Source organism: Larus michahellis, chromosome 3, assembly GCF_964199755.1.
Source record: "Larus michahellis chromosome 3, bLarMic1.1, whole genome shotgun sequence".
Taxonomy (NCBI): domain Eukaryota; kingdom Metazoa; phylum Chordata; class Aves; order Charadriiformes; family Laridae; genus Larus; species Larus michahellis.
In genome coordinates, this window is record NC_133898.1 from 30,783,091 (window position 1) to 30,808,836 (window position 25,746).

Here is a 25,746-nt window from a genome sequence, read left to right on the forward strand (position 1 = left end):
ACAACAGTGAAGGTAGGCAAATGTATCAGGGTAAGGAAGAAACAGATGCAGATGAGATTACATTTTCATTTGTAGATCCATTTTCTATGGCATGGTTATAGCCAAAAATGATTAGCCTACAGCAAAATTCTAATCCGTAATTTGGAGCAATTCACTGAGACCTTGCATATAGGACACTTTTCTCATACAAGGCAAGCAATGCTTTTGCAATAATGAGGCAGGTAAACCAGACTGAATTGCACACAACTTCTTTCAAATCATAACCCAGAAGCCGTTTCTGAATGTCACCAAAACTTATCTGCGATAAACTTAACATGTGCTCATATAAAAGCGTGTATGTGTGTCATGTAAAATACGGCCCCTCCTAGCCCACCCATTAGCATGCAAGAAAATGGAGGTGTTGACTTATGTCAGGCTCCTGTCTGATCAAGAATTGGAGTGCTAAATACAAGATACGATCCGGAGCTTACCGCGTGGTAGTTGAAAATGGCTAGATCTTTCTCCAACATTGCATTATTTTATTTTTATCTGGCAGCATTTCTTAAACTCCATTTTATTTACTCTGGATGAAATTCTGCTTCCTGGGAAATCTGCCATTCAAATACTACTTTTTACTCCCTTCCTGAAGAACCTCTACCCTCACCAAGGCTAACCTATATTGAACATGCATAGTTTTAGTACAATTTGTCCCCAACACACTTGTCTCCAAATTATTTTTGGATAAGATACTTGAGAACGTGCAAATTTTAAGGTGGAAAGGCAGAGAAGAAGAGTTGTGCTTCTGCACATCTCATATCAGTCTATGACCAGAGATACCTGGTTTCTTATGCCATGCTGTTCCCACAGCATGTCAAAACATATCTGATTAATGCGTCTGACAGTTTTGCAGAAGAGCACTTGCCACACTCAGTAACGTAGTATGGAAACATAAGAATAGAAGCATGATTTTTTTCCACGAACAGCACCTGTGCTAAACGTTGTCCTAATTTGTGAACTGACAAGTTTCTTGGTAGAACACACTGCCAAAGTCATTCACCAATATGTCAAAATTGATATAGGATTTAGTTACGTGCTATCTATTGTTTCTGTAGTTTCCACACCCTTACTCCTCCACTAGGATTTTTTACATATTGAACCAATTTGCAAGTTTCAGCAGTAGCACAACTTTTTCCAGTTGCACTACACAATCAGTTCCCCACCTCAGAAGCTGTATGGTCAGCCTTGACCAACTCTTCAAAAGCACTTAGAAGTTTATAACATCACTGGTTGCTCTCACGATTCATTACCTTGCTTTTAACCTTGGTAAAAAGCCCCAAGTTTTGATTCCTCATAACTTCAGATAAAGCAGACATTAAAAACTCGAAGTTGGCATGTCACTGAACTGCTGCCCTATCTGGAAATCAGGAGCTCAGAAACTGCTTTTCACAGCTATAATCAAGCTTTTGAATATTAATAAATTTATAATGCATTTATTAGCTATGCAGATGCATATTTAGCAAGATAATGATATCCTGGTAAAATGAAACCACAGTAACACATTCAACACCTGTATTTGTCTTGAGACAGTAAACAAGATTGCTAATTTTTTGACTCAAGAGATTGTCTTGATTAAATAAAATGCAAATGAGGCAGAGTTTGCTATAGTGTTGGTAACTCCTTTTTAATTAAAGCCTTTTATTTTAAAGTTTGAATGGCCACAATTTGGTTTATTGTTTAGTACCATAAATAGGGAGGCGAAGTACCTGATTTATTTTTCTAACACATGCTTTACTTTTCAGCTCTAGAGAAATTTTAGACACACTGTGGTATCTTTCTTACCTTCCTGATTGAAAGCTCCTCCATCTGGCTCTATCACATAGCAGATTATGTCAGCATATACCGATTATAAGTGACACTGGTCTGGATGTATCAGATCAAAAGCTTTGCTGTTACACTCAGAGGACACCAGGTGGTGGAGGAAGACTCCTGAGTAGCACATTTGCATTCCTTACGTTGTGACATTCATGTTGTCTTTCTCTTCAAGGCTACCTTCTCTCCTTCAAAATCTGCACTGCTAATAGCTTTAAGACCTAAAAATAGCAATACCGTGTCTTCCAATAGCCTAGCTAGCATAATACCCTTTTTCTGAGAGTACCTTAAAGTGGACGCCAGCAAGGGCAATAGCAAGCCAAGCATATACAAGCACTCTTTTTTTTTTTTCCTGAGCAGCCTCCCCAGCACCAGCCAGCAGGTAACAGCAGTGCACATCACACCATCTGGCTCATTCCACCCCACTCCATTTCCCAACCTGGCCCTCAGAGCCTTTAATAAGCTTTACCAGACTACCATCTTATGAAAACAGTCTGGTACAAATCTCCTCACTCTACCAGCTTTTAACTGGGCACTTAAGTGTGACGCGCTCTGATAAAGTAGTTAGGAACATTCACGTAAAGGTATTCACAAACTACAACAAAGTATTCAGCACTTCAAGGAAACACAGTGTCACTATTCATAAGGCTTCACAACACAAGCTATTTACTTTCACCCTCTTTTGCTAGCTTTTATGCTAAACCCATCATTTCCACACTTCCTGTCCTGTTCAGACAGTCATACAGTTTAGAAACAAAGGCTATTCCCACCTCTAACGCTGACATTCCTGTCTAACATACCAACACGCATAAAAAGACTGCAAAGCCTCTGGGTAGTAGCGATTGAAGAATTTAACTGTAAAGGCATAAGGAAGTCATAACTCAGGGATTTGGAGGGCAAACTACGTGAGATTTCTTAAATAATTGAGGATGACCCATAATTTACTAGTAGTCCTAGGAAATGCTATTATCCACACAGCTTTGAGAGCAAGAAATCAAGTCAGCTGTACATGAACCAATGAAACACTTGGGCAAATGGTAACTATCAGCAGCTGACGTTTTTTCCTTTGATAAAAAATTAATTTCTGCTTAGATACCCTTTTCAATTTTCTTAGAAGTGTTATCTTTTTTTTTTTTAAATACCTTATATTTTTACTGTGATATACCACACATCTCTGCAGGTGCAGAGTACCTTTTCATGGTCTGTTACCACTACCTGACACAGCAGCGTCATTAGTATTTGTGCTGAAATTCAATTTCATTTGGCATCTCCAGAGCAATACACGGATTCCCTGGAATAATAACTGGAAGAGGAGAAAAAAACCACACCACTGCTGTTTGCAACTCTGCTTACAAGGCCCAGCAGGCTAGTAGATGCTGCTCTCAGGAGAGGTCTGGTAAAAACCACAAATTTCTATATTAAATATGTAGGTCATAAGTTCAGCTCAAACTCTGAAAGATAATTTAAACCAAGGCACTTGCTAGTAGGTCAAATAATTTTTAACAGTTCATCTGTTTTCTGCACTCTATTTCTGCTGCATTTCTTTGAATACTACATACCTACAGTTGCCAACTATTATAAAGTATAAAGCCTCCTTGTTACAACTAGCCTCAAGCTGAAAACAAAATTAAAATCTCATCCAATGAAGCTCTGATAATAGCAGGCCTGCTGTTTTTATGACTAAAATGAAAAAGCTTTATTCATATCGCAAAGCAGCTGGAGACCAAACAGGGTAAGCATCATTGTGCTAGGTTCCGCACTAACACAAGAGAAGGCTGTGCACTAAAAAGCTGACACGTCTAAATAATTTTAGGTAATGTTTCTCGAAGACTGGGGCACAGCATCCCACAGACTGGAGGAGCTAGAGATAGTGCAGAGGAAAACACGGGAGTTGAGAAGTCAAGTGAATCCACTGTTACACACAGGCTAAACAGCAAGCAGAATTCACTTGGGAAACAGTGAACACCAATTTAAAGCAACCGTAAGACTCAAGACTGATACTTTTTTGTGAAATATTGTGCTGAAATTCTTTAAAAGCAAAGGGGATCTAGAAATGCATCCTACGTTATAAACAATTACCATTTTTCTTAGTATTTTTAACGTCCTGAAGACTTTCTCTACTGTATGACTCTAGATATTAAAGTGTTATAACTACAGCTTTTCTCACAGGGTGATTTCTTTTCCTTCCCTGGAAGAATATCTAGCTGAAATATGGGGTTTAGACCAAGACTGAAAAATGAGCCATTTAACAGATATCTGGAAAAAAACAATTGCTATGTTAGTGAAGGCAAATAGGCTGAGTCTAACTCTCGTAACTAAGAGGATGAAAATGCTGAAAGGGGTGCTTGCCCCTTCCCTCTGCAGCGTGAAAAAAGTAACCAAATTGAAGTTAATTTAGAAAGTGCTAAAGACGAATCATAGGGGTGAGAGAAAAAGCACAAGGACATGAAAGCAAGCATGTACATGACCGTGAACACACACAAGCATGTTTTCCACACTGACTACAATATATCAGTAATAACTATCTGAAAAGCAATAGTGACTAACCTCCACATTTTAGTGAAACCGTACATCAGGCTCACACAGCAAGGCAGAGCTGGAGGTTTGAGTCCATCCATTTGAAGGAGGAGGGCAGGAACACCATACAGAACCAAGTATTTCACATAAAAAAATAGTACTTGAGCTAAAGCCAGGCCACCTAAAAGAAAAAAGAGAAAGTTAAATAAAATAAAAAAAAAATTATACCTTAAACTCCTCCTGAAATACTTTTAAAGCCCATTAATACTGATTACTTCTAAAGAGCCACTATTCAAAGAACTAAAACTAGCATCATCAGTTGATAGGATACACAATACCTACTTTTGCAACAGCTGTAAGGCACAATCACATGCAATTATGACTTCAGGCAAACACGCACACAAAATAGTACCATCATTCCAATATGAAGGCATAAGTAACCATCTGTAGTTCCACTTTCAAAGATCTTTGGACCATGGGTATTTGACTGCTATGAAAACCAAATACTGACTTATGTGGAGCTGAAAATCAGAACAGAAGTGATGAACATTTAACTACAGGAACAGCAAGTTTTATCTTTGCAAAAAAACCCCCAAACAACAACTTCCATTTGTCCCTCCAGAACAGACACAAACAATGGTTGTCTTCACAGCTTATCCTGTCAGATCCATAAACATCCCATTAACGTCAGATTATTTGCATCCCTCAAAGCATTCCCTACAAGATCACTCCTGCTGCATCCCAGGCATAGAAGACTGGAACTCCACTTGGCATAATGCTTACGGTGTATTTCAGTTTTTAAACCCACAGGACAAAGGCCACCTTAAGGTGCTTTAGCTGCCTGATTTCCAAAGGAGAAATTTTGGCAGTGTGTTTGCTCACAGTTTAAACCCCAGGTATGGCACAAAATGCAGCACCTTGCACAGGTGTGAGATGAAAAATCATACTGGCTATTCTCAGAGTTATTACTCATGCAAGTAACAGTCTTGGAACACATTATAAAGCCAGATGATTCATATTTTAAGTGTTTTCTGCTGAATAAGATGGTATTTGACCAATAATCATATGAAAAAATTCAGTAAAAAGCAGAGGCCAATGCCTTTACAGAAACTGGTGAGAGTTCACCCCTAAAAATTCCAGTGACTTTGGTGAACTTTTCCATCCAACTGACAGCTGACATAATTAAAAACTAATCCCAAAGGAGGGAAAGTAAAATTATTATGATTTGAAAGAGTAAAAATTATAAAATACAATTGGTACATCTCCTTCCTTTCCCTCACTCATATTGACTAACTCGTTATTTGACTGGAGTACTTTAGATATTTAATGTAATTTTAAAACCTTCCAGCAGACTTTCCTTGGAGACAAAGTTTTCAGTCTCACTCCAGCAGTACAAGTCCATGAACACCTAAATCTGCCTTTTTTTTTTTGCCAAAGCATCCCTTTTGCATTCTGCTGACTAATGAGTATACTATGGATAACAATGAAAAGTTAAACATTAAAAGTTCATCTAATATATAGTAACCTAGGGTGAAATTCTGGCACTAATAATGTAAGTTGAAAAACTCATTTTTAGTTTTAATATCATGGTCCATGTGCATGATAAGAAACAGTTGTGCCATACATACAAGATAAAAACTGATGTTAGAACAAAATACCTAGACATGAAGCTTACGGTATTTTCCTTCAAGGAAGCAGTGATCTAGTATTCAATAACATTCTCCCCCAGAGGAAAATAAACAATCAGAAGCACAATTTGGATATTAGCCAATTAGCTACACATTAGATTACTGCTAAATCATCTATACAGTCAACTTTCTGCTTTAATTCCCACCTCATTCAGTTTCTCATTTCCTTTCTGACAAATTTCATTGGAGAGCTGAATGCTGACACCCACACAAACCAATTACAAAGATCACAGCTGCCTGTGCACTGGTAAAAGTCAAAATCCTTTGTCTGTGTACAATGGAAAGAGATTTAGAGACACAGTCTACCACTCTCTCGAGACCTCAAAATCAATACGTTTAATTTTAAAATGCAACGATGAAAGTTTCCGAGTTCTCAGATACAGAGCTATAATACACAAGTTCCATTACAAAACCACATTTTTACCATATCTAATAACATGCATATAATTTTTCATTACTATTAACTAGCAGACAGCTCAATAGCACTGTTATCTTAATTAAATGTAGATGTCACATCACCAACCATTACCCGGCACGCACTAGCGACTCTGCATGTGGCAATTCTAAGACTCACAGTACCAGCCATGGGAAGGTCCCTATCAAACTATGTAGATTAAGTTCTCATCCATCTTCAACTTATCCCAGCTGTGTGAGAGTTCTGGCCACCCATGGAAAATTAAGGCAAGATTCACAGCCACACAACAGCTGGGCTGCACTGGCAACAGGTACAGGGTTTACACCTTCTTGCATTCCAGCTGCTTTCCATTTGCTCCATTATAGCACAAAGCAACCACAAGTACACTGCTTCACCTGATTTAAAAAACATGAAATAAAAAAATAAATTTAAGATCCATGCTAAATTTCTCAAATTCATTAACAATATCACATAATTTGTTCTCTAGTGTTCAATTTTAGGCTTAAAGAGAACTCACACACAAGCATTATGTTAAATTGGAAAGAAGCTATATGAAGTGTATATTAAAAACACACCTAAGGGAAAAAGTATTGCAAAAACGTATCATTTCCCCAGAATAAATTAATTCAAAGGATTCAGAGTCAAGGTCAAAGTTTTTTAAAACTGAAACACATTAAGGGATAAAAAGAAGAATCAAGTTAAAGTACCCATGCAATCTTAAACACATGCACATCAACAGTCAAGCTGTTTCAAGTCCCAGATTAAATTAACTTTTATAGAAATCGATATTTTCAATTTATCATCTTGCAATCCTTAAAACATTCTAAATTTTCCTATGCTTTAAAAAATACATCCACAGACCCTCAAATATTTACCTTCCTTAAATTTACTTCAAAACCACATTTTCTAAGTCTCATAGAGCTTTGTTTCAAGGATAGTTAGAATTTAGAATACTCACAGAATTTTAATTTTTTTTAGTTTTCATATTCTGAAAACTCTGCCTGATATTTTTTGACAGAAGTTATCAAACAGAACATTTTCATAAGTAAGTGACAAAAGCTTTGGATCCAGGTATTAGAAGCCACACTTGGCAGTTTTCTGTCCACAAACCATCACCAAAGCTCATGGTCAAGAACCATAACTTAGCAGGCAATTTTATTACAAGCACAACAGCACAGATTTACCCTTTTTGCAGCTACACTGACCCTATGGCATTAATGATTGCAGATGCTCATTTCTGTGAAGTACCAGGGCAGGTTCAACTAGAAAACACATACCAGAGATAAATATGCAGTCATATTCCAAAAGGGTTACTGACATATGGCACAAGTCTAATAAGAAACAGACATTTAAAACAGCGCCGAATTGGGGCCATATCATCAAGTTTAAAGTATCAGGCTTTAGGAGGTTCATTTACCCTTTCTTTTATTTCTTACATGCCTCTTTCCCTACAGAAAAAAAAAGTTATGCAGGCATTCCCTCAAAGTAAGGTCACGGTTAAAAAAAATATGGCTCTGCACTGGAGCAGATAGGCTACAGATGTATCTCAACAATAATGCCAACAATCATAAGATGCATCAGGAGGTTCCAGCTCCATAAATCAATCAATAAGAGCACGATTATTGACAAGCCTTACACACTGGGCTACAGCATTTTCTTCACAGCAAGATGCTCCTCCCTGACAACAGCCCCAGAACTGGATCTACTACAATGTTTCTAGTTTGGTATTGACCACAGCAGGAGGCTACACCACATGCTGAGGGAAGCTTTCATACCAACATATGACTACCACACCACCAAATCAACTCGGCACAAGCCCCCAGGTATGCAGAGCTCTGCAGCCGTTGCCAGCAACCCCACGTACATCACGCAGTGCTGACCTGTCCCCCGGCCAGGGCTAACTGCCCACTTGTACCTGCTACACTGACCTGAACTAGTGCAAAAGTGACAACTCAATTCTGCTATTCCTGTCTCCAGCCACTGAAAGAGAGCATCGTGCAAAAAACACGAAGCACCTCAAATTTCATTACTGGAACAGCAAACAATGCAATTAATAATTAGGCTCATATTGCTTGGCAGTGTTTTTCACTGCTGCCTGGCAGTGCTTTGAAAGAGGTGTTAGCTCACAAAATCAAAAGGAATGATGAAACAAAAGAAGTACTACAGGGACTAGTGCAGCCCAGCTTCAAATCCCAGCCTTCCAGTAGCACACAAAAAGCAAGAAAAATCCTAAAATATATGGAGCAGTGGCAGGAAAACATATACCACAATGTTTGCCCTGGAAGCTAAGTACAAAGGTGAATGGATATAAAGACCCCAAAGTGAAGTTACTTAAACAAGACTAAACAGAGCTGCCGAGGGACTCTTGGTCAAGGCATAAACAGGTCTTCCAGATAGAGGAAAAACAGAAGCTTTTTTTCAAGGATACACATGCCTTGAAGCCACCTACCTTGAATACTCCCCAAACATCTACAGTAAGAATTATGTTAATTAGTAAATACTTGCAGGAAAGAATTCTTTAAATAAATCAACAATTATCACATTGTGCTGGGTTTGACTGGGACAGAGTTAATTATCTTCACATTAGTGAGTATGGGGCTACGTTTTAGATTTGTGCTGAAAAGGGTGTTGAGAATACAGAGATGTTTTCTTTATTGCTGAGCAATGGTCACACAGAGTCAAGGCCTTTTCTGCTCCTCACACTGCCCCGCCAGCAGGCAGGCTGGGGGGCACAAGAAGCTGGGAAGGGACACAGCCGGGACAGCTGACCCCAACCGACCAAAGGGATATTCCATGCCATATGACATCATGCTCAGCATATAAAGCTGGGGGAAGAAGAAGAAAGGGGGGGGATATTTGGAGTGATGGCATTTGTCTTCCCAAGTAACCATTACACATGACTGAGCCCTGCTTTCCCAGAGGTGGCTGAACACCTGCCTGCCCATGGGAAGCAGTGAATTAATTCCTTGTTCTGCTTTGCTTGTGTGTGCAGCTTTCACTTTACTTATTAAACTGTCTTTATCTCAACCCACAAGTTTTCTCACTTTTACCCTTTCGATTCTGTCCTCAACCACACAGCGGGGCCAGGGTTGGAGTGAGCCAGCACTTCGTTGCTTTGTTGCCAGCTGGGGTTAAGCCATAACACACACAACTTAAAAATGTAGGTCATAAAAGTACGTTAATTGCCAATGCTATCTGGAAGTTTAGCCTGCAGGAAAGCTTATAAAAAAGTTTACCTCCCTCCATCCACTTCTTTCTATAAAGCAGTGAACTACCCAGTGTTTTAGAGAATAAAATCTTACTAAGCTTTCTGATTAATGTTTATATTCCCCATTTTCAAAACAGACATCAAGATGCCAAATATTTTATCAGATTCTCCTTATCATTATCTTGCAGGATGGAAAAAAAAAAAATAATCTCAGATTACTCTGTTAGCATTTCATCACCATTTAGACAGATGCACAGCTACCCTAATTTCAATAGCAAAACACCACGTGCTTCTTAAAATGAACTCAGAAATCCATTTCCTATCTATGGCTTTATTAGAAAAAGAACTGCAACACATCAAAACCAGCACCCTGCATCCAATTTACACAGACTACTCTGTAGGTCTTGCTTTCAAAGCGGAACTTAGGTAACATTTCTTCTTTTAACAAAACAAAACATGAAATCACCAATTACAAATTAAACCAGGTGACTCCACCTTTGAACAGATCACTTTCTACATTGACTTACATGCTGCTCATGGGAAAATAAATACTCTTTTGGAGTACTAAATGTAGTTAATAATTAAAACAATGATAGCCAATTGACACTAACTAGCACATGCTTCACTAGAACAAACAACTGGCACATGGTTAAGACCAATACATGAAACCCACAGAACGCTCATGATTGTATCATACAACTCAGATGTTAGTCTCTACATCAGACACACACCTCTGACAAGACACATATATACAGATTCCTAGTCAAACATATTTTCAGAATTACAATACCTATTAGTATGCTGGATTAATCCAGTGCAACAATTGTATTAGACAAATACACTTTCATGCAGAATTCTGGCTTTCATCCTTCCCTATACCTTGTGAGACTGACATGAAGCTCTGTTTAGATGAGCAGAGATGAGTAAATGGTGCTGAATCAGCAGGCTAGATGTGAAACCTCATAAGGAAAATATAGCCAGTGGTTTATTTTTTTTTTTTTCAACCTCTGCATTTTCAGAATCAGACTTAATACACAAACGGATCAGCAACACTCAACAACTATTCCAGTTTCTACATAACAGAATGTACCCCCCACCAGCGTGAATTTTACCACTGATATTCTATGTTGTCACAGAGAAGAAAAAAAATAAATCAATTATTTCAATTTAAGATCTTTTAAGTAGTGCTGTTGAGCTTCCTGTTACTACACGAGTCAGTGAATTTGTCGTTCAGCTACAGAAGCCTGAAGAACATACATTGGAAAGGATCACCAACCTACCTATCCTTCATTTTTTATTTCTTTTCCCAGGCTTCTTTACATACTGCGTCCAAACATTACTCATTAGAGCAGATGAACCTCTGATCTGGCCCAGTGTGGCTATTCTTCTGGTATGCTGTAGTTCACTAGGATACTGGATTACTGGAATCCATAGTGGCTTTTATCATCAGTGCCTGCAAATTTTCGTTTTACAGTGTAAAATGTAAAGGCAGCAAATTAGTCCCAATTAACTTTAAAAACTGAGAAGAATGAACGATCAGGGTTTCCATTATCATGGAATATGGGTCTTTCTGCTGTGTCATTAATTCTGAAAGTGTCCAGTTCTTTCAGACAGTCTGACAGACAATACTAGAATGAGATGCAGCACTTATACAAAAACATGGAATTGTTATAAACACTGCATTTGGTGCTCAGAGTTAAATCAGCACAAATGCTCTGATATTGTTCAATATGCCAATAGCTAACTATTCACAGACATAAATATTTGTGAATATAGACACAATGATTTGTGAATTCCAGAAAGTGCTCTCATTCTCCAAACAATGGCTTCCTGGGATCAATAAATAACAATACTGTGCTGCCCAGCTGACATCTTTAAATTAATTCTGTGCTAAAACATTAACTATTTTTTCTTAAGTTTACACCTGTGTGCACTCAATGTTACTTCAGGTAACTTTAGCATTTCTGCCTTGTCACGTATGGACATGTACGTTTATTAATGTTTAAAAATGCCAGTGTACAACAAGCATTGGAACTCAGTTAGGGTTCGTTTTGGTTTTAGTTTTTTGTATTTCTTTGCAGTCTCACCTCACAGGAACACCACACAAAGTGATGCAGAACACTCTGCAGCTTCACACTTCTAAGGTGTATACTGACCATCAGCATTGCCCTAAAGATGCCAAGAACACAATCTCATAGCACTTTCATCTTTACCTGCACTGCTGGCATTTATTGCCCACTGTTCAAAGATATCCTAGAAGCAAAATGGAGGAGCGGTTATGATCTCCCTAATTAGAGCTGATTGCTAAACAGCCTCATAGCCTTTCCCCTCGGGCTATATCGGTGCAGCCAGGCATCACAACGTAAGTAGATGCTCCCCATTGCTTTGAAGCTGCTGCTGTTAAATAGGAAGTACAAAATGAACGAAAAGCCCAGCAGTGCAGACATTATAATATACCATGTGGTCAATCCTCCTGAGTCAACAACAAGCTGCTTCCTTGGTCCGAAATCTCTGATGTAATCAGAGGTATCTGGTGTAATTGGTTTAAAGAACATCAATTATAACATAGCAAAATAACAGATGGGAGTGTCTGGCTCTGTACAAGAACTGGTATAGACGCACGGTAAGATCCATAAGGATATGATAAGGATCAACACAAAAAAATATTACCAGTACCCTTACTCGCATATCAGTGGCTTCCTAAAGCAAGTCACAACAGTGGCCCGTCACCCTAAGGTGACCGGTATAATCATTGTGATAAAACAATTTAAGAGGTGACAAACTTCTGCCTCAGAATGTCATTTGCACTATAATATTTAAACACCTGCTTTCGTTACTACAAAGACAAGACTCAATGAGAGTAGGGTTACACTTTGAATATACCTCTCCTAAAAGCTGGGTCTCCACAGAGGACTTGCTTCAATTCAAGTGATCATATTTTAATCAGGCAGCTTTACAGTTCAAACTTGCTTTAACACTGGCTTTCATCAACCTGTTGCTTTGAGGCATTTTTAGCCTCTTCTAATCATCTGTTCAAAGTACGTTTTAATTCTTAGGATATAATACTTAATTTCGTCAAATAAATATACAGCCTACTTAGGTATTGTCTGGAAAGTAACTTTTTCCTCCCCCCTCTTTTTTAAAATCAACACTGGTAGTCCTGAAGGGAGGGAAGAATCCACTGGTAACACCAAAGCCGGAATATTTTGTCCCGAATTCTGTAGACTTGCCTGCCTTATCCAGTTGCCAGCGCCTACCAGGTTGCACATGCTCAGTAACACAGCAAAGCATTTTGTCAGACATACAGACAATACCAGGAGCTAACAGATTTAATTCATCAATGAACTGACATTTAGAGCAGACGAAAACTCAAAATCCACTTTCTAAACAGTGATTGAGTGAGGAGGGGTAGAACAAACAACAGAGGCAAACCACTCACTTTCTTCTCTCCATCTGCTCTTGCTCTTTTTTTATACATAAAAATTTTATTTTTGAAATATATATTAAGCATATGTGTATATATATGCACATACAGAACACACACATTGCCCTCTACTGACCAGAGTTCAATACATAAGTGCCTTCCAATGCGCACTGCTGCACATGATCACATACATGATCTCCAATGAATGCTTGACAGGACCATACCAGTGTGTGTATCAATTCGTGTTACTTGCTGGTATAGTAAGAGGCATCTCCTTTACTTCAGCAGTCACCAAGGCTTTTTAAGAACCCAATTTTAGGGCCTGGGGTTTCTCTGCTTTCATTCGCCAGCTGCTTACGGGCTAGCCTACATCTACCTATATAGCAGCCCCCGAATCTCTTGATGTTTTATGCTACATTTGTCAGCGCTCATTTTTTCCCACCACAGTTAGGCATTTTAATGAAATACCACGTATCTAGGAAAGGAAGAAGAGGGGTAAGTCAAGCAGGAAAACAGAGCTGGGAGGCACTGACTGTTACTTTCAGGCCAGGTTGTTTGCAATTCCTTCCCTCCGCTCTTTTCATTAGTACTGTCATTTTACCTTTCAACATGAATACAAACTAGAAACATCAAACACTGAAGGAGGTCAACAGACACGGTAATTCTTAACATCCCCCCTCCTCCATCCCTACACTAAACAAGCTCTTTTTTCTTTTTTTTGGTTTTAAGTGTCCACTTTATGACCTGGGGAGAAAAGCCACTTTAGCCCAAAGTTTAGACACACTTTAGATTGGAAAAAAAATACAGAATATTTTTTAATTTAGGAAGCAGCGCAGTAAGTTCAACTGTAAGCTTCTTAGAGGATCTACATGTTAGCCTTTCTGACTCTTAAGTAGACCACCTTTCGGACAGTGGCTGGCCATAATGTACTATTCATAAGTACCTACAGATGGACATAAAAGAGAAGTAGACAGGGTTTCCTGAAGTAAGGGTAGAGGGAAGACTTCTGCTATTGTTTCTATACTCACCCAAGGCCCAGTATGATGCAGCTTCCAAAGGTGAAGCGCTGCTGTAGAGAGCATGGATGTACATGAGGTGAATCATCAGCTCAGCCAGGCACCACCAGAAGAAAATACGAATTATGCCCACAATTAAGGTGCCGAGATTGGTCTTCAAATTGAAGGCTTCTTGTCTCCTCATCTAAAGAAGAAATCCAAAGATGTTATATGGCACATAACTCACTGTTTTACTCAAATACTCATCCTGAGAACTTTCTTAGATTTCATTTGCTATTCATTACTATTACCAAGGGGACCATTTGACTACACCATCTGGAAATTCCTGACATAGCCTTGAGGGAGACTGGTCTGTCCGTTCTCAATCTCAGTAAGGAGCAGAAATCAACAAGAGGCCAAACGTGAACATACACTGCACCAAACTTGTAGAAAAGGCCAAGTGTTGTTAACCTGAACAGAAACCAGACGTGAGTGCTTTTTTCCTGATCATGTTATTCCTGTAACTTGATCAACCACTAGAGATAATCAAAAAAGCTTAAAGAAACTACAGCTATGAAGGAGAAGGGTTTCCAAGCAGCAGCTCTAGAAACAAGGACTGCTTGCTCTTAAAGTACCTCCAGTTTCTACCAGCTAAAGTTGATTATTTGAGGACGGTTCTTCATTTTTCTCATGTAGCATTGCCAAGGTCAGCAAGACCTATGTGACATGCTGAGCAAATAGCAGTTACATGCAAGTTAAATATCGGATAAGACAAGGTTTGCAGTTGACAGGCTTTTCAAGATGCCCCAAACTCTTACAAGTACTAACTATAGTAAACACATTGGTATACTATTACTTTGTCTTCTTTCTGCAGTAAAAGAGAATATGATTAAATAACAGAAACATAGTATTGCTTAAAAATTCAGTCATGTTTTGTATGTCTATCATTTGTGTGTGCAACATCTCCTCTTCAAGTCTCTAACTGGCCACCAAATATGCACGTAAAAGGTAAGCAACCAACCCGTCTGCACAGAAAAAAACACACCCTCATAATTGCACACAGACAGTACAGGTAACATGCAGTTAGCTCTGCTCACTTACAAATTAAGCAGGACACTCATTTTGAAGGTTCATTTGTACCAGTTAGATGAAAGCTTGAAGACTACCATTTAATCAGGGGAATTTGCACAATGGGCCTGCAAAGCCATGACAAACTGCTATGCCCTGCTTCAACCCAGAAATTCAATGAGGCCATTGATGAAGTGTCACAGTCTCTCATTTCTGCCTGGCAATGGATACCAATTGCCAGCATTGGTATTACGCATTTCAGGCCACAAAGCAGCTTCTCTGTCTTCATCTCCAGGACTTCGGCTTTCCAGTGAGCTCAGCTGGAATGCTCACTTCAGTCTCTGCTCTAGCCAAGGGGTTCCACAGGTGGTCTCTTCTGACAGCTGCAATAAACACACTCTTTGTATTGTGCACTTTGAATCAACTGCTGGGCTTTGCAAACTTCAAAACCATTCTCCAGCCTCACCTGTTAAGGCAGCATCTTCTGCTCAGATAACAGCTCTGACAACGCACTTCAGCAAACACCAACAATAAACACGTTAAGGTTGTTTAGTTTGTTCCATCTTCTTTCTGGCTTTAACCAAACAGGTCTGTGCATGTTCAAATGAGAACGTAGTGCAAAAATAGGCATCCCATTCTCAGTCTTCCTTTTTCTCCTCATACCAAGAACATGGGTGGTCTTTGCTGGGACATATCAGGTGAGCTTAGTTTCAATGCAAGACCCCCCCCCACAATTTTTCCTACCAGCTACCCCCAAGCTACTCAACTTGGAGTCTCGTGTGTCTTCTGAAACATTCCTTGGGAAAAAAAAAAAATCATCTCCCTCTGCTAGGGCTTCATGAATACAGGTGGAATTTAACACACTTCAGAAGCTAGAAAGCAAAAAACAGTAAAAAAAAAAATTACCTCAGTTTCTATGCAAGTCTATGCGGACTTTTCCTACAACATCCAGCCCAGGATAACAACATTCAGCCTTGCATCTTCCAAAGCTACTGAAGACAAATGAGCATAGGACTTGTCACTTAGGGGTCCACCAGAATCTCATTTTTCACTTTCATAAAGCCTAGTCTATTTGCTGTGGCTTGAACAGAAAATTTCCAAATATAAACAGAAGCAAGAAATGCCTAAGCTTCTACACATAAACTGAAGAAGCAGTTTTATCCTTTGAAATGTCCACTCATCCACTTTATCCCAATGATGTTAGCTATAGACATCATGGGTGGTGATTTCACTTCTTAAAGTGTGCAAGAAAATAAGGAAAGCAATAAAGCATGCGAATCTGGGGTCTTCGTGTAGAAGCAGGCTTGAAAAGCAGTCTGCAAGGTGCTAGAAAAAAAAAATGCAGTAAGATAGGTAGGTCTTTCACATTAAAGGAGCTGTTAAAGTCTGAAGCGTTCCAAGTAAATCATCAGCTGTTTTCACACCAACACAAAGGGAAATTGTGGTCTTTGGGAATTCCCAATACAAACCAGTAGCTTTTTGTGACTCTGAAATCTGTATCAGAGTTAATAGCCAGCTACTGCTGAAAACGTGAATTTATTCCACCTGATGGAGGAAAGGAAAACAAAAATCAAGTCCAGCAGCTACATGCTAAAATTATGAACACTCTCCAAACATAATGACATGTGTCTTTGGCTCCCTGGTTTGAAGGGATTAATCTGATGCCATACAAAAAGACATCCTGTAAAGCAGAACAACTTGGGGAGGATGGTTTTTCTTAAAGTTGATATTCAAATTCCCCACACTACACTCAAAACTGTCCAGTCTTCACATCCCAGTAACATTATTTGATATTTTCAAAATTATGTGGAAGATAGCTTCAGATGCAAACAATTCTTAATCTCCAAAGACTAAATAAAAATTGTAATCCTTCAAATTACTAGTAAGGAGGAAAAATATTACAACATCATTTATAGATACTTTTACTGAAGTCAAAACATGCATAAATTAAAACTACTTTTCTGTAGGTTTGGGTGTTTTGTTTTTTTTCCACAAAGTATCTCATTGAGGGAAAAATATTTATTTTAGAAGGAAATAGAGATCAGATTAATCATCCATCCTTCAAGAACTATTTTCTTTCTTTCTACCTTCTCTAACATTGGCATCTAATCAACGTCTCTCCACCCAAGCATTAGATACAAAGATTTATTTTGACAATATATTTTGACTAAATATATTCTCCATTTTATGAGCTCAGCCTTATGAGAGTTCAGTATTATGCCATGGCTGGCATACAAGCATGAATATCCAAGATTGGTTTCTACCTACAGCCTTCCCTTTTGCATGCAGTGTACTTCAGCACTTACAGAGGAAAAGGACAATAGATACAGACTAACATTAGGAACACCTTCTGTTTGAAAGTTTCATCAGTACAAATTTTTGTCAAGTAGGTAACTGGAAGATAAACAGAAACTCAGGCTTACCTGTAAACTACATTATGAAACATATCATTAAAAAAGCATCTCAAGGAAAACTGAATGAAATCATCTACCTAACATTTTCTCATGATTGGTATTAATATCTGTCAAGATGAGGAATAAAAAATAAGCCAACATCAACCTTTCATGCTTTAATCTATTCCTCAAATAGCGCTTGTGTCTATGTTTGGCAGTTGAAAAGAAGTCACCATCCTTTTCAATATTTCATCACACAATTCACCTGAGAGACAGATGCACTGAAAATCTGTAACTGTGTGATCTTAAGAACACTGTTACCTGCTTACTGAATTCATCAAAGTTCATAAGGGGCCCATTGTGGAATGTGGGATAATAAAACACATATGCCAGCATCCACAGGAATGAGTGGGATGACTTCTGGGCAGGTCCATGCCAGCAGTACTCCAGGCTGAAGCTGGTGCAGAAAAGGCAGCGGACAGACACAGTGAAGAGCAGCAGATAATACTCATTTTCAGTGTCATACCACTTTCTCTGCAAGACAAAACAAAGCCAGATCACAATGGTGCTGTGTTTTCTATTATAGCAGGACAGCGATGTCCACCCAGAGATCCTAACTTTCAGGGTCAGCAGCTGCAGGAAGCAACTAAAGCAAACAGCAGCTGGAACGAGCATCTGAAATGAACAGCACTGCTAAATGCGTGAACATCAAGCACTGGCTGTCGATGGAGAAAGGGCCTCCAGAGCTACTGCAACCAGCATAAAGAGACAACAGCTTGATTTCAGAAATGTATTATGTTGTGAAGAACTATAACAGCAGGAGAGCTTTTCTTACAGGAATGCCATTATCTCCCTCAGATTTGGACCAGTAATACAATATCCAAACCAGCTGGCAACAGAGACTACTGACTGACAAGGCCACAGTTCAGATGTGAAGAAAATCAGTCACTCCTGAGAGTGCTCGAGGCTGGAAAGATGTTACTGAGCCTTTATTGAGTTTTTGACACTACCCATCACACCTGTTTCCAATAACAAAAACACATCATCCCAAAAAACTTAGAAACATCTGCAAACATAGTTTGGCTGATTACACTTGTATTGCAGTGAGCCCTCTCCTCCTCACAGCAAGACACAATTTGTCTACACCACATGAAGAGATCCTACTCACTCCTCTCCCTGAGCATCAGGGCAATAAGCCTTACAACATATGCCCAGTTTTTCCCCCTTAGTCAAAGTAAATGCAACAAGGACATTTCCTGACAACCAAGCAGCAGTTTCTCTAAAATCTGTACTGCCCAGCAAATGCCATTAGAGAAAGAGCAAAAGTGAGCTTGCACCAACCAGTTGTGAACAAGCTCATGTGGTACAAATCAAAGTGTTGGAGAAACAGTCCCCCTCTCCAGGCAGAAGGCTGCAGTCAACAACAAGGTACGGTCAGGCTTGACTAAGCAACTCCTGGATATGAACTCAAAACCCAGGACCTTAAATTGGTATGATTACAGCTCCAAAGAAAAAGAAATGTGTTTACTAGAGCACTAGTAAAGTAGTATCATACTCCATCTCTACTGAATACCACTTACACATTAAGGCAAATACTTCCATGTCAATGCACCAGCCGGCATGGTTGAGAAATACAACTTTTCTAATTGAAGAAGCTTCAGCACAAGTCACTGCAGCTCTACTGCCTAAGGTTTTCAAGCCAACTTCTGCTTACATCAGCTGAAAGGGTAGTACCCCATCATAGACAGCTGCCATAATGGACAACCACCACCATAATTAATTTGATGCTTAATTAGTCCTTCCCACATTACCTTGGTTTCTTCCACAGCTGGTATGCGTAAAGTGGATAGTAGCATAAGGGAGCACAACCATGTCAGGAGTGACAGCTGAAACTGAGCCACAGCAAATGAAATAGTTGCATGTAACAAAATGACAGCAAAGCCCTTGATTCCCAGTAACAACCAGCAGGCAGCCATTCCATAAACCATCAAGCACCATGGTTTATACTGTTAGAAAGAGAAAAAAGAACAATTTAAAATTTAATTATTTCTAAAGAAAAAAAATGCACTCAATATCTGTGCTGTCTTACACAGAGTCTACAGTAGAAACAAACGCAGCCAACAAGGTTAAGAACACATATGAAACAATACAGGGAAACTCAGCTGTATCCATAAAGACAGAAGGGAAGGGGTTTCTGTAGTAGTGTGTGTGAAATCCAGAGCCTCCCTGATCTAGAGGGAGAACATAACTTCCTCCTTTCCTTCCCTAAACTAGCATGTGTGACACCACATGCTGGTCATTACACACAATCATGCCTAAACCCAAGCAGTCATCACCTCTATCTTGGAAAGGAATAATCACACCCTTCCTTTGTGTACAGGTCAAATGACACTCGTTAGTGGGTCACAAAAAAGCACAGGCTTTCATGGATTGGAGGCTGAAGTCTCCAAACACTAAGGCAACCAACAAGCTCACTCTGACATTATTACAGACCCACTCAAACAATTCACCCCACAGAATGGGATTTCTCATAAGTAGCCTCAGTGTCAAGTTTCCCATGCCCGGAGTAACTTGAAACCGACAGAAACTCCCTGCTGTGAAGAAAATCCATACATACCTTCTCCACCAAGAGCCTGGACACTTGTGATACCAGCAGGTGACCAGCCAGAAGCCACAGTATACGTTCCCTTCCCCATTCGATCCAGTAGCTCCACTCAAAGTCCATGGGATCCTGGGGCAGCAAGGGAACTGGTGAGTATGCGTATCTGGCCATAAAGGCATGCTCTTACAGGACAAAGGAAACATCTCCACAACACACCAGGTCTGTCACCCAACACCACAGAACTCAACATCTGGGGAATGTCTTTTTTCAGTAATGCAGTTGTGATCACTTACAGCAGTGAGCTCCGACAGCTCTGCTTTGACTTCCAATGGTGCGAAATTCAGAAAAAGAGCTTTAGACGGTGTTGTGACTCCTAAACCCCATGCTAGCACTGAACCTGATTGAGCAGCAGTCACTGCCATTCCCTACAAACACCATGGGAGTTTTCTAACCACAAAGTGGGCAGGGAGGCACCTACGCACACACCCCTCCTCCCTGGGACATGGGCTGGTGACTACACAGAGATGCAGCCTGTTTCTCAGGGCGTCCCAGTCCTACACATCCTTGCTTTGGTTCCCCACCAGGAAACTTCTTGGGAAACAACAAATTAGTCTGCTACTACTACTGTTGCTAACCATCTCTGCAAACCCAACAAATTCACACCTCTGCTTGCCCTGATCCTCTTAATTTTAGGATTTTTTTCATTTAGAAAGAAAAAAAAACAACACAGTTTTGGACTACACTTAACCCATGCAAAGTTTAGCCAGGATTTTTTCTTTTTTCACCTTCTGTCAGCCTTTTACAACAGAGCTTTTAAGAAAGGCGACAGAGAAGCAGAGCACTGCCTTCCCTGTGCATGTCCCTCACCTCTCCTGAGTGATTAAGAGAGCAACACTGCTCCACCTTGGAAGACCAAGAGCTTCGGTGAAAAGGCACCTGGCCAGGAGAGAAGTTTCACTCCTTGTTTCAAGAAAGCTTAGGTGGGATCAGATTAAGTTAGGTCAGCTGGAGACTCTTGTGACATAGGGTTTTTATCTACATTAGGTAAGGGGGATCAGCTGGCAGCCCTGCCCGCAGTAAACAGCCCCACTAAAAGTTCATCTCCACAATTGCTTTATGACTTTCTTGAAAGCACATATCAAGGGTCCCTAACTAGCAGTGATGGGGGGACTAAACACCAAAATACTTCTACAAATATGCATTCCTGGTCTTGTGTAAATCATCCTCAATATTAGTTGCACTTCTTCAAAAGGATGTGAGGTCAAAAGCAGACGGGGAGGGGGGCTGAGGTGGTGGTGGGGTGTTGGTTGATTTTGGTTTGGGGTAGAGGGATGCTAGTTTTCTTTTAGTTAAGAACAACCATGTTTCTTAAAGCCCTTATACCTCAAAAATCTGTTCTCCTCTATCCTGAACTACAGGTCAACCAAGAGGAAAATGTATTTTCACTAATGTTAAGCATTATCCAAACGACCCAGTGACAGGAAAAAGGGGAAAAAGGCTGCAGGAATTGTTGACACTTCTCATCACAGCTTTTAAGGCTGAACAGTAAAACAGAAGATAATTAAGTGATGTAACAAAGGAGAGACACTGAGCCCAGGGATCAAGAAACAAAATAAAACTCTGGTTATGATTCTTAGATCTAGACACACCTGGCAAGTCCCTTTTCCTCATCAGAGACTTACTAAAATTAACTATCAGTGTCCCGATCTCCAAAGTTACTACAAACCTCTGAAGCTAAATCAGAAGCACCGGTGAGCAAAGGGCATGGAGACATGATGTTCACATTCTTGCCACAAAATAAAAGACACTGGTACCAATCACCCGTCCTACCTTTTTGAGGCCCTGGAAGAGAGTCCCTGGTTCTAGCCCAAACCTTCTGTCCATCACAGCTTCATACTCTGCAGAGAAGAGCAAACCTTTGCTAAGGACACAGCAGCCAGAGCAGAGAGTCAGGGATGTGGCCTCTGTTGCTCAAGAGCAACGTGTTGCCACATTGCCTCTGCCCATGGAGACACCTGGAGCCAGGAAAGCGCACATCACCTTGTCACTGCTCACCAGGCAAGCTGCCCAACCAGGCCACGGCTCTGCCCCATGGCAAAGGCAAAACCACTGAATGCTCAGAACTTACGTTTTGATTTTCCCTTGCAACAAGGGCAGTAGCAGGCAGCGACCAACCTTTTACCACACGGAACCCACACTAATCCTCATTTCCCCTCTTTCAGGGCTGCCTGGTTTCTCCCACCAGAGCAGAAGAGACACACAGAGCTGACAGTGACTAGCACAGCCAGAGCAGGGCAAAGCCGCTCAGAGAAGCTGCCTCCAGAGCCCGCTCCCATACAGCATTTTGCCATCTCTGCAAAAGACGTGCTGCGCATGTGGGTGCACAGCTCTGTACTCATTCACCCAGCACTTCCTTCACTACCCTGCAAGTGCCTTTCTGGCACTCCTGTTCTTCCTGTAAGCTCTTTTGAGAGCCAGCCAGGGTCATTAATGTAGAACACCTTGCTGATTAAAGCCTAACAGGATGCATTACACATTTCCCTAACGAGCCCCTCTAACTAGCTATACTTTTATTAGATAATACCCTTTTCATTTCCCTTAAGATACCGATGTGCCAGAACACAGCTTCTTTTCATCTACAAATTGTATTTAAATTGCACTACACAGCTCCACTGAACCGAACCAAGCCACTATAGCAGCTACCAAGAGGTTACGCAAGGCACAGGTGGGTATTTGGAAGCAAACTGACCCCAAAAGCTGCACAGACAACCCAGCAGAGGAGCCCCAGAGCTCCAGGCAGGGCAGGACCCACCTGCCCTGAGGCCTCCTCAAGTTCAACCCCCAGCAAGCACCATCAAGAGGTACAGCTGCTTTTGAACCACCCACCTCCATGAGGCTGCAGGGGAGAAGATTCAAGACTAGCCAGGAAAAAATCCAATTCAGAGCCAACATTCCTGCACTTCCCCCATTTGAGTAGCTGAGCTTCAGTGGTCTCCCTCGTCTCCTCCCTGACAGCTGAGTGCCAGGACACCACCTCCAAGGGTGTCCCAGCACTCGATGCAGAAAAGCCTTGGGAAAAGCTCTCTGCCCAGCTGGCAGCTGGCTACTGCTTCCTCAAACAGGGCTGGTGTGCAGCCAGGAAGCGCACAGGCGCTCCTTGCAGAAGAGCAAAGTAGAAACCAACCCGGAGAGGACAACCCAAGCCCAGCAGCCTCACCAGCCACCAGCTGGAAGCGCTGCAGGAGCGGGCACAGCCCCGTCGCTGACTTACTTTGAGACACCTGGTGCGCTTCGTAGAAAGCGTAGAGGTGAGAGCCCACGGCCAGGAGCCCGTAGATACACATCTCCCAGGCCGGCAGCAGCATCGGCCCGGGGGCTGCTCCGCCGCAGACCCCGCCGGCTGCCTCCCTGCGGGGAAAGAGAGGACGGGAGAGGTTTCCCCGCGGAAGACGGACGGGTACCGAGCGGCAGGACAACTCGCATCGGGCACCGCACGCCGGGCCCTCGGCGCGGGACCCGGGCGGGCCAGGCAGCGGCCACCGAGCGCGCCTCAGGCCCCGGCGCCGCCACGGCCCTGCGGCGAGGCGGGTGAGGGCAAGGAGTCGGCCGGGCTCCGCGCCGGGAGGGTAGGCTAGGCGAGCCCTGCCCGGCCGCGAGAGCTACGGAGGCCCCGGGGCCGAGAGCTCAGTGCGGCCCGGATCCGAACTAGGGCCAGGGCCGGACCCCGACTGTTCTCGCCGACCGGGGACCGAGGGGAGTGAAGGGGGGACCCCGCTCCCCCTTACCTGAGGAGGGTTCCGCCACCAGGAGCGGGAGCAGCAGCCCCAGGCGGGCCGAGACGAGGCTCCAGCCCTGCGGCGGGCAGGCACACCCCCGGCGAGGGGCAACTCCGGGCCGCGATGCCCCCGGCCGATCCACAGACCACCCGACCACGGCCCCACCCGCTGCGGCCGCCCCCCGCGGAGGGAGGGCGGGAGCGGGGCGGAGCGGGACCGAGCTCCCCGCCCCTGCGCGCCCGCTTCCGGCCGGCGGGCGGCGCCGCGGCCCTTCTGCCGCGGCGGAACGAACCCGGCGGCCTGCGCCGGCCCCGCCGCGCCTCCCGCTGCGGGTCCGATCGGCCACGGGGGCTGGTGCATGGAGAGGGGCAGGCCCCGATCCCCGCTCCTCGCCGGCTGCGGCTGCATAAGATTCAATAAAGCAAGTGCAAGGTCCTGCACCTGGGTCGGGGCAGGCCCCGGTAGCAATACAGGCTGGGGGATGAAGGGATTGAGAGCGGCCCTGAGGAGAAGGGCTTGGGGGTACTGCTGGGTGAAAAGCTGGACGTGAGCCGGCAACGTGCGCTCGCAGCCCAGGACAACTGTATCCTGGCCTGCATCAAAAGAGGCATGGCCAGCAGGTCGAGGGAGGTGATTCTGCCCCTCCACTCTGTTCTGGTGAGACCCCACCTGGAGTACTGCGTCCACCTCTGGGGCTGCCAACATAAGCAGGACGTGGACCTGTTGGAGCAGGTCCAGAGGAGGGCCACAAAAATGATCAGAGGGATGGAACAGCTCTCCTGTGAGGGCAGGCTGAGTGAGCTGGGGTTGTTCAGCCTGGAGAAGAGAAGGCTCCTGGAGACCTTACAGCAGCCTTCCAGTACCTGAAGGGGGCCTGCAGGAAAGATGGGGACAAACTCTTTAGCAGGGCCTGTTATGATAGGACAAGAGGTAACAGCTTTAAACTAAAAGAGGGTAAATTTGGACTAGATAGAAGGAAGAAATTTTTTACAATGGGGGTGGTGAAACACTGGAACAGGTTACCCAGAGAGGTGGTAGATGCCCCATCCGTGGTCATGTTGGACAGGGCTCTGAGCAATCTGATCTAGTTGAAGATGTCCCTGATCATTGCAAGGCGTTTGGACTAGATGACTTTTAAAGGTCCCTTCCAACCCAAACTACTCTAAGATTCTATGAAACGTCTTTGGGCATAAAACGTCCAATACAGGTCTGCTTAGATCTGCTGAGAACCTGTCAGTTAGTTTATATCTATGAACCATTTGGGTAAGAAGTTACTGTTCTGGTCTGTGTTTCCATAGTGTTTACCACGACTTGACTGTGGATGTGGACACCTTTACAGCTGAGGGATCATAAGTGAGTATCACTTGTATAAAGGCATCCTAGGAAAAGGGTGACAGCTTTACTGTTTTACAGGAGCTGGGACAAGCCACAGGGATGGCACTGGGAAACAGTAAGGTGCTGCAAGGAAGAGTGAAAACACAGACATCTTCTTCCACATATCAGTCTCTGAAAAGTTGTTCCAAGAGATGTCGTGTAAACTAACAATGAAGTAAAAGTGAAGGATTCTCTTCAGACCAAAAGGATGTCCATAAGAGCCTCTCACAGATGTATTTTCCCCCTCCTGGGGTGGAAGGTACACTAATGCAGGGACACTGTTTTTACAGTCATCACAACATAACTTGAGAAATCAGCAGATCTGAAGAGCACCACCAAAGCAGGGACATGGGTCTGGAAGTGCTGATGCTGACAACAGCCTCATGGATCTGACAACCTGCACTTTAGCAGGGAGAGAGTTCCCTCCTCTTGGCGCTT

General features: G+C 42.3%; 1 protein-coding gene across 4 annotated transcripts in view; it reads right to left on the minus strand.

The window, feature by feature from the left end:
- HHAT (hedgehog acyltransferase) overlaps nucleotides 1-24,116 on the minus strand; it is a 159,179-nt gene extending 135,063 nt beyond the window's left edge. For all 4 annotated transcript variants that reach the window (XM_074579517.1, XM_074579515.1, XM_074579514.1 and 1 more), the window contains exons 1-8: nucleotides 23,944-24,116; nucleotides 23,430-23,566; nucleotides 21,989-22,056; nucleotides 20,174-20,287; nucleotides 19,368-19,562; nucleotides 17,878-18,090; nucleotides 14,129-14,300; nucleotides 4,396-4,546 (exon numbers count right to left, since the gene is read on the minus strand). In XM_074579517.1, the coding sequence (XP_074435618.1) occupies nucleotides 4,396-4,546; nucleotides 14,129-14,300; nucleotides 17,878-18,090; nucleotides 19,368-19,562; nucleotides 20,174-20,287; nucleotides 21,989-22,056; nucleotides 23,430-23,523 (1,007 nt within the window). In that variant the 5' untranslated portion in view covers nucleotides 23,524-23,566; nucleotides 23,944-24,116. The remainder of the gene's footprint in view (nucleotides 1-4,395; nucleotides 4,547-14,128; nucleotides 14,301-17,877; nucleotides 18,091-19,367; nucleotides 19,563-20,173; nucleotides 20,288-21,988; nucleotides 22,057-23,429; nucleotides 23,567-23,943) is intronic.
- Nucleotides 24,117-25,746: the final 1,630 nt, after the last annotated feature.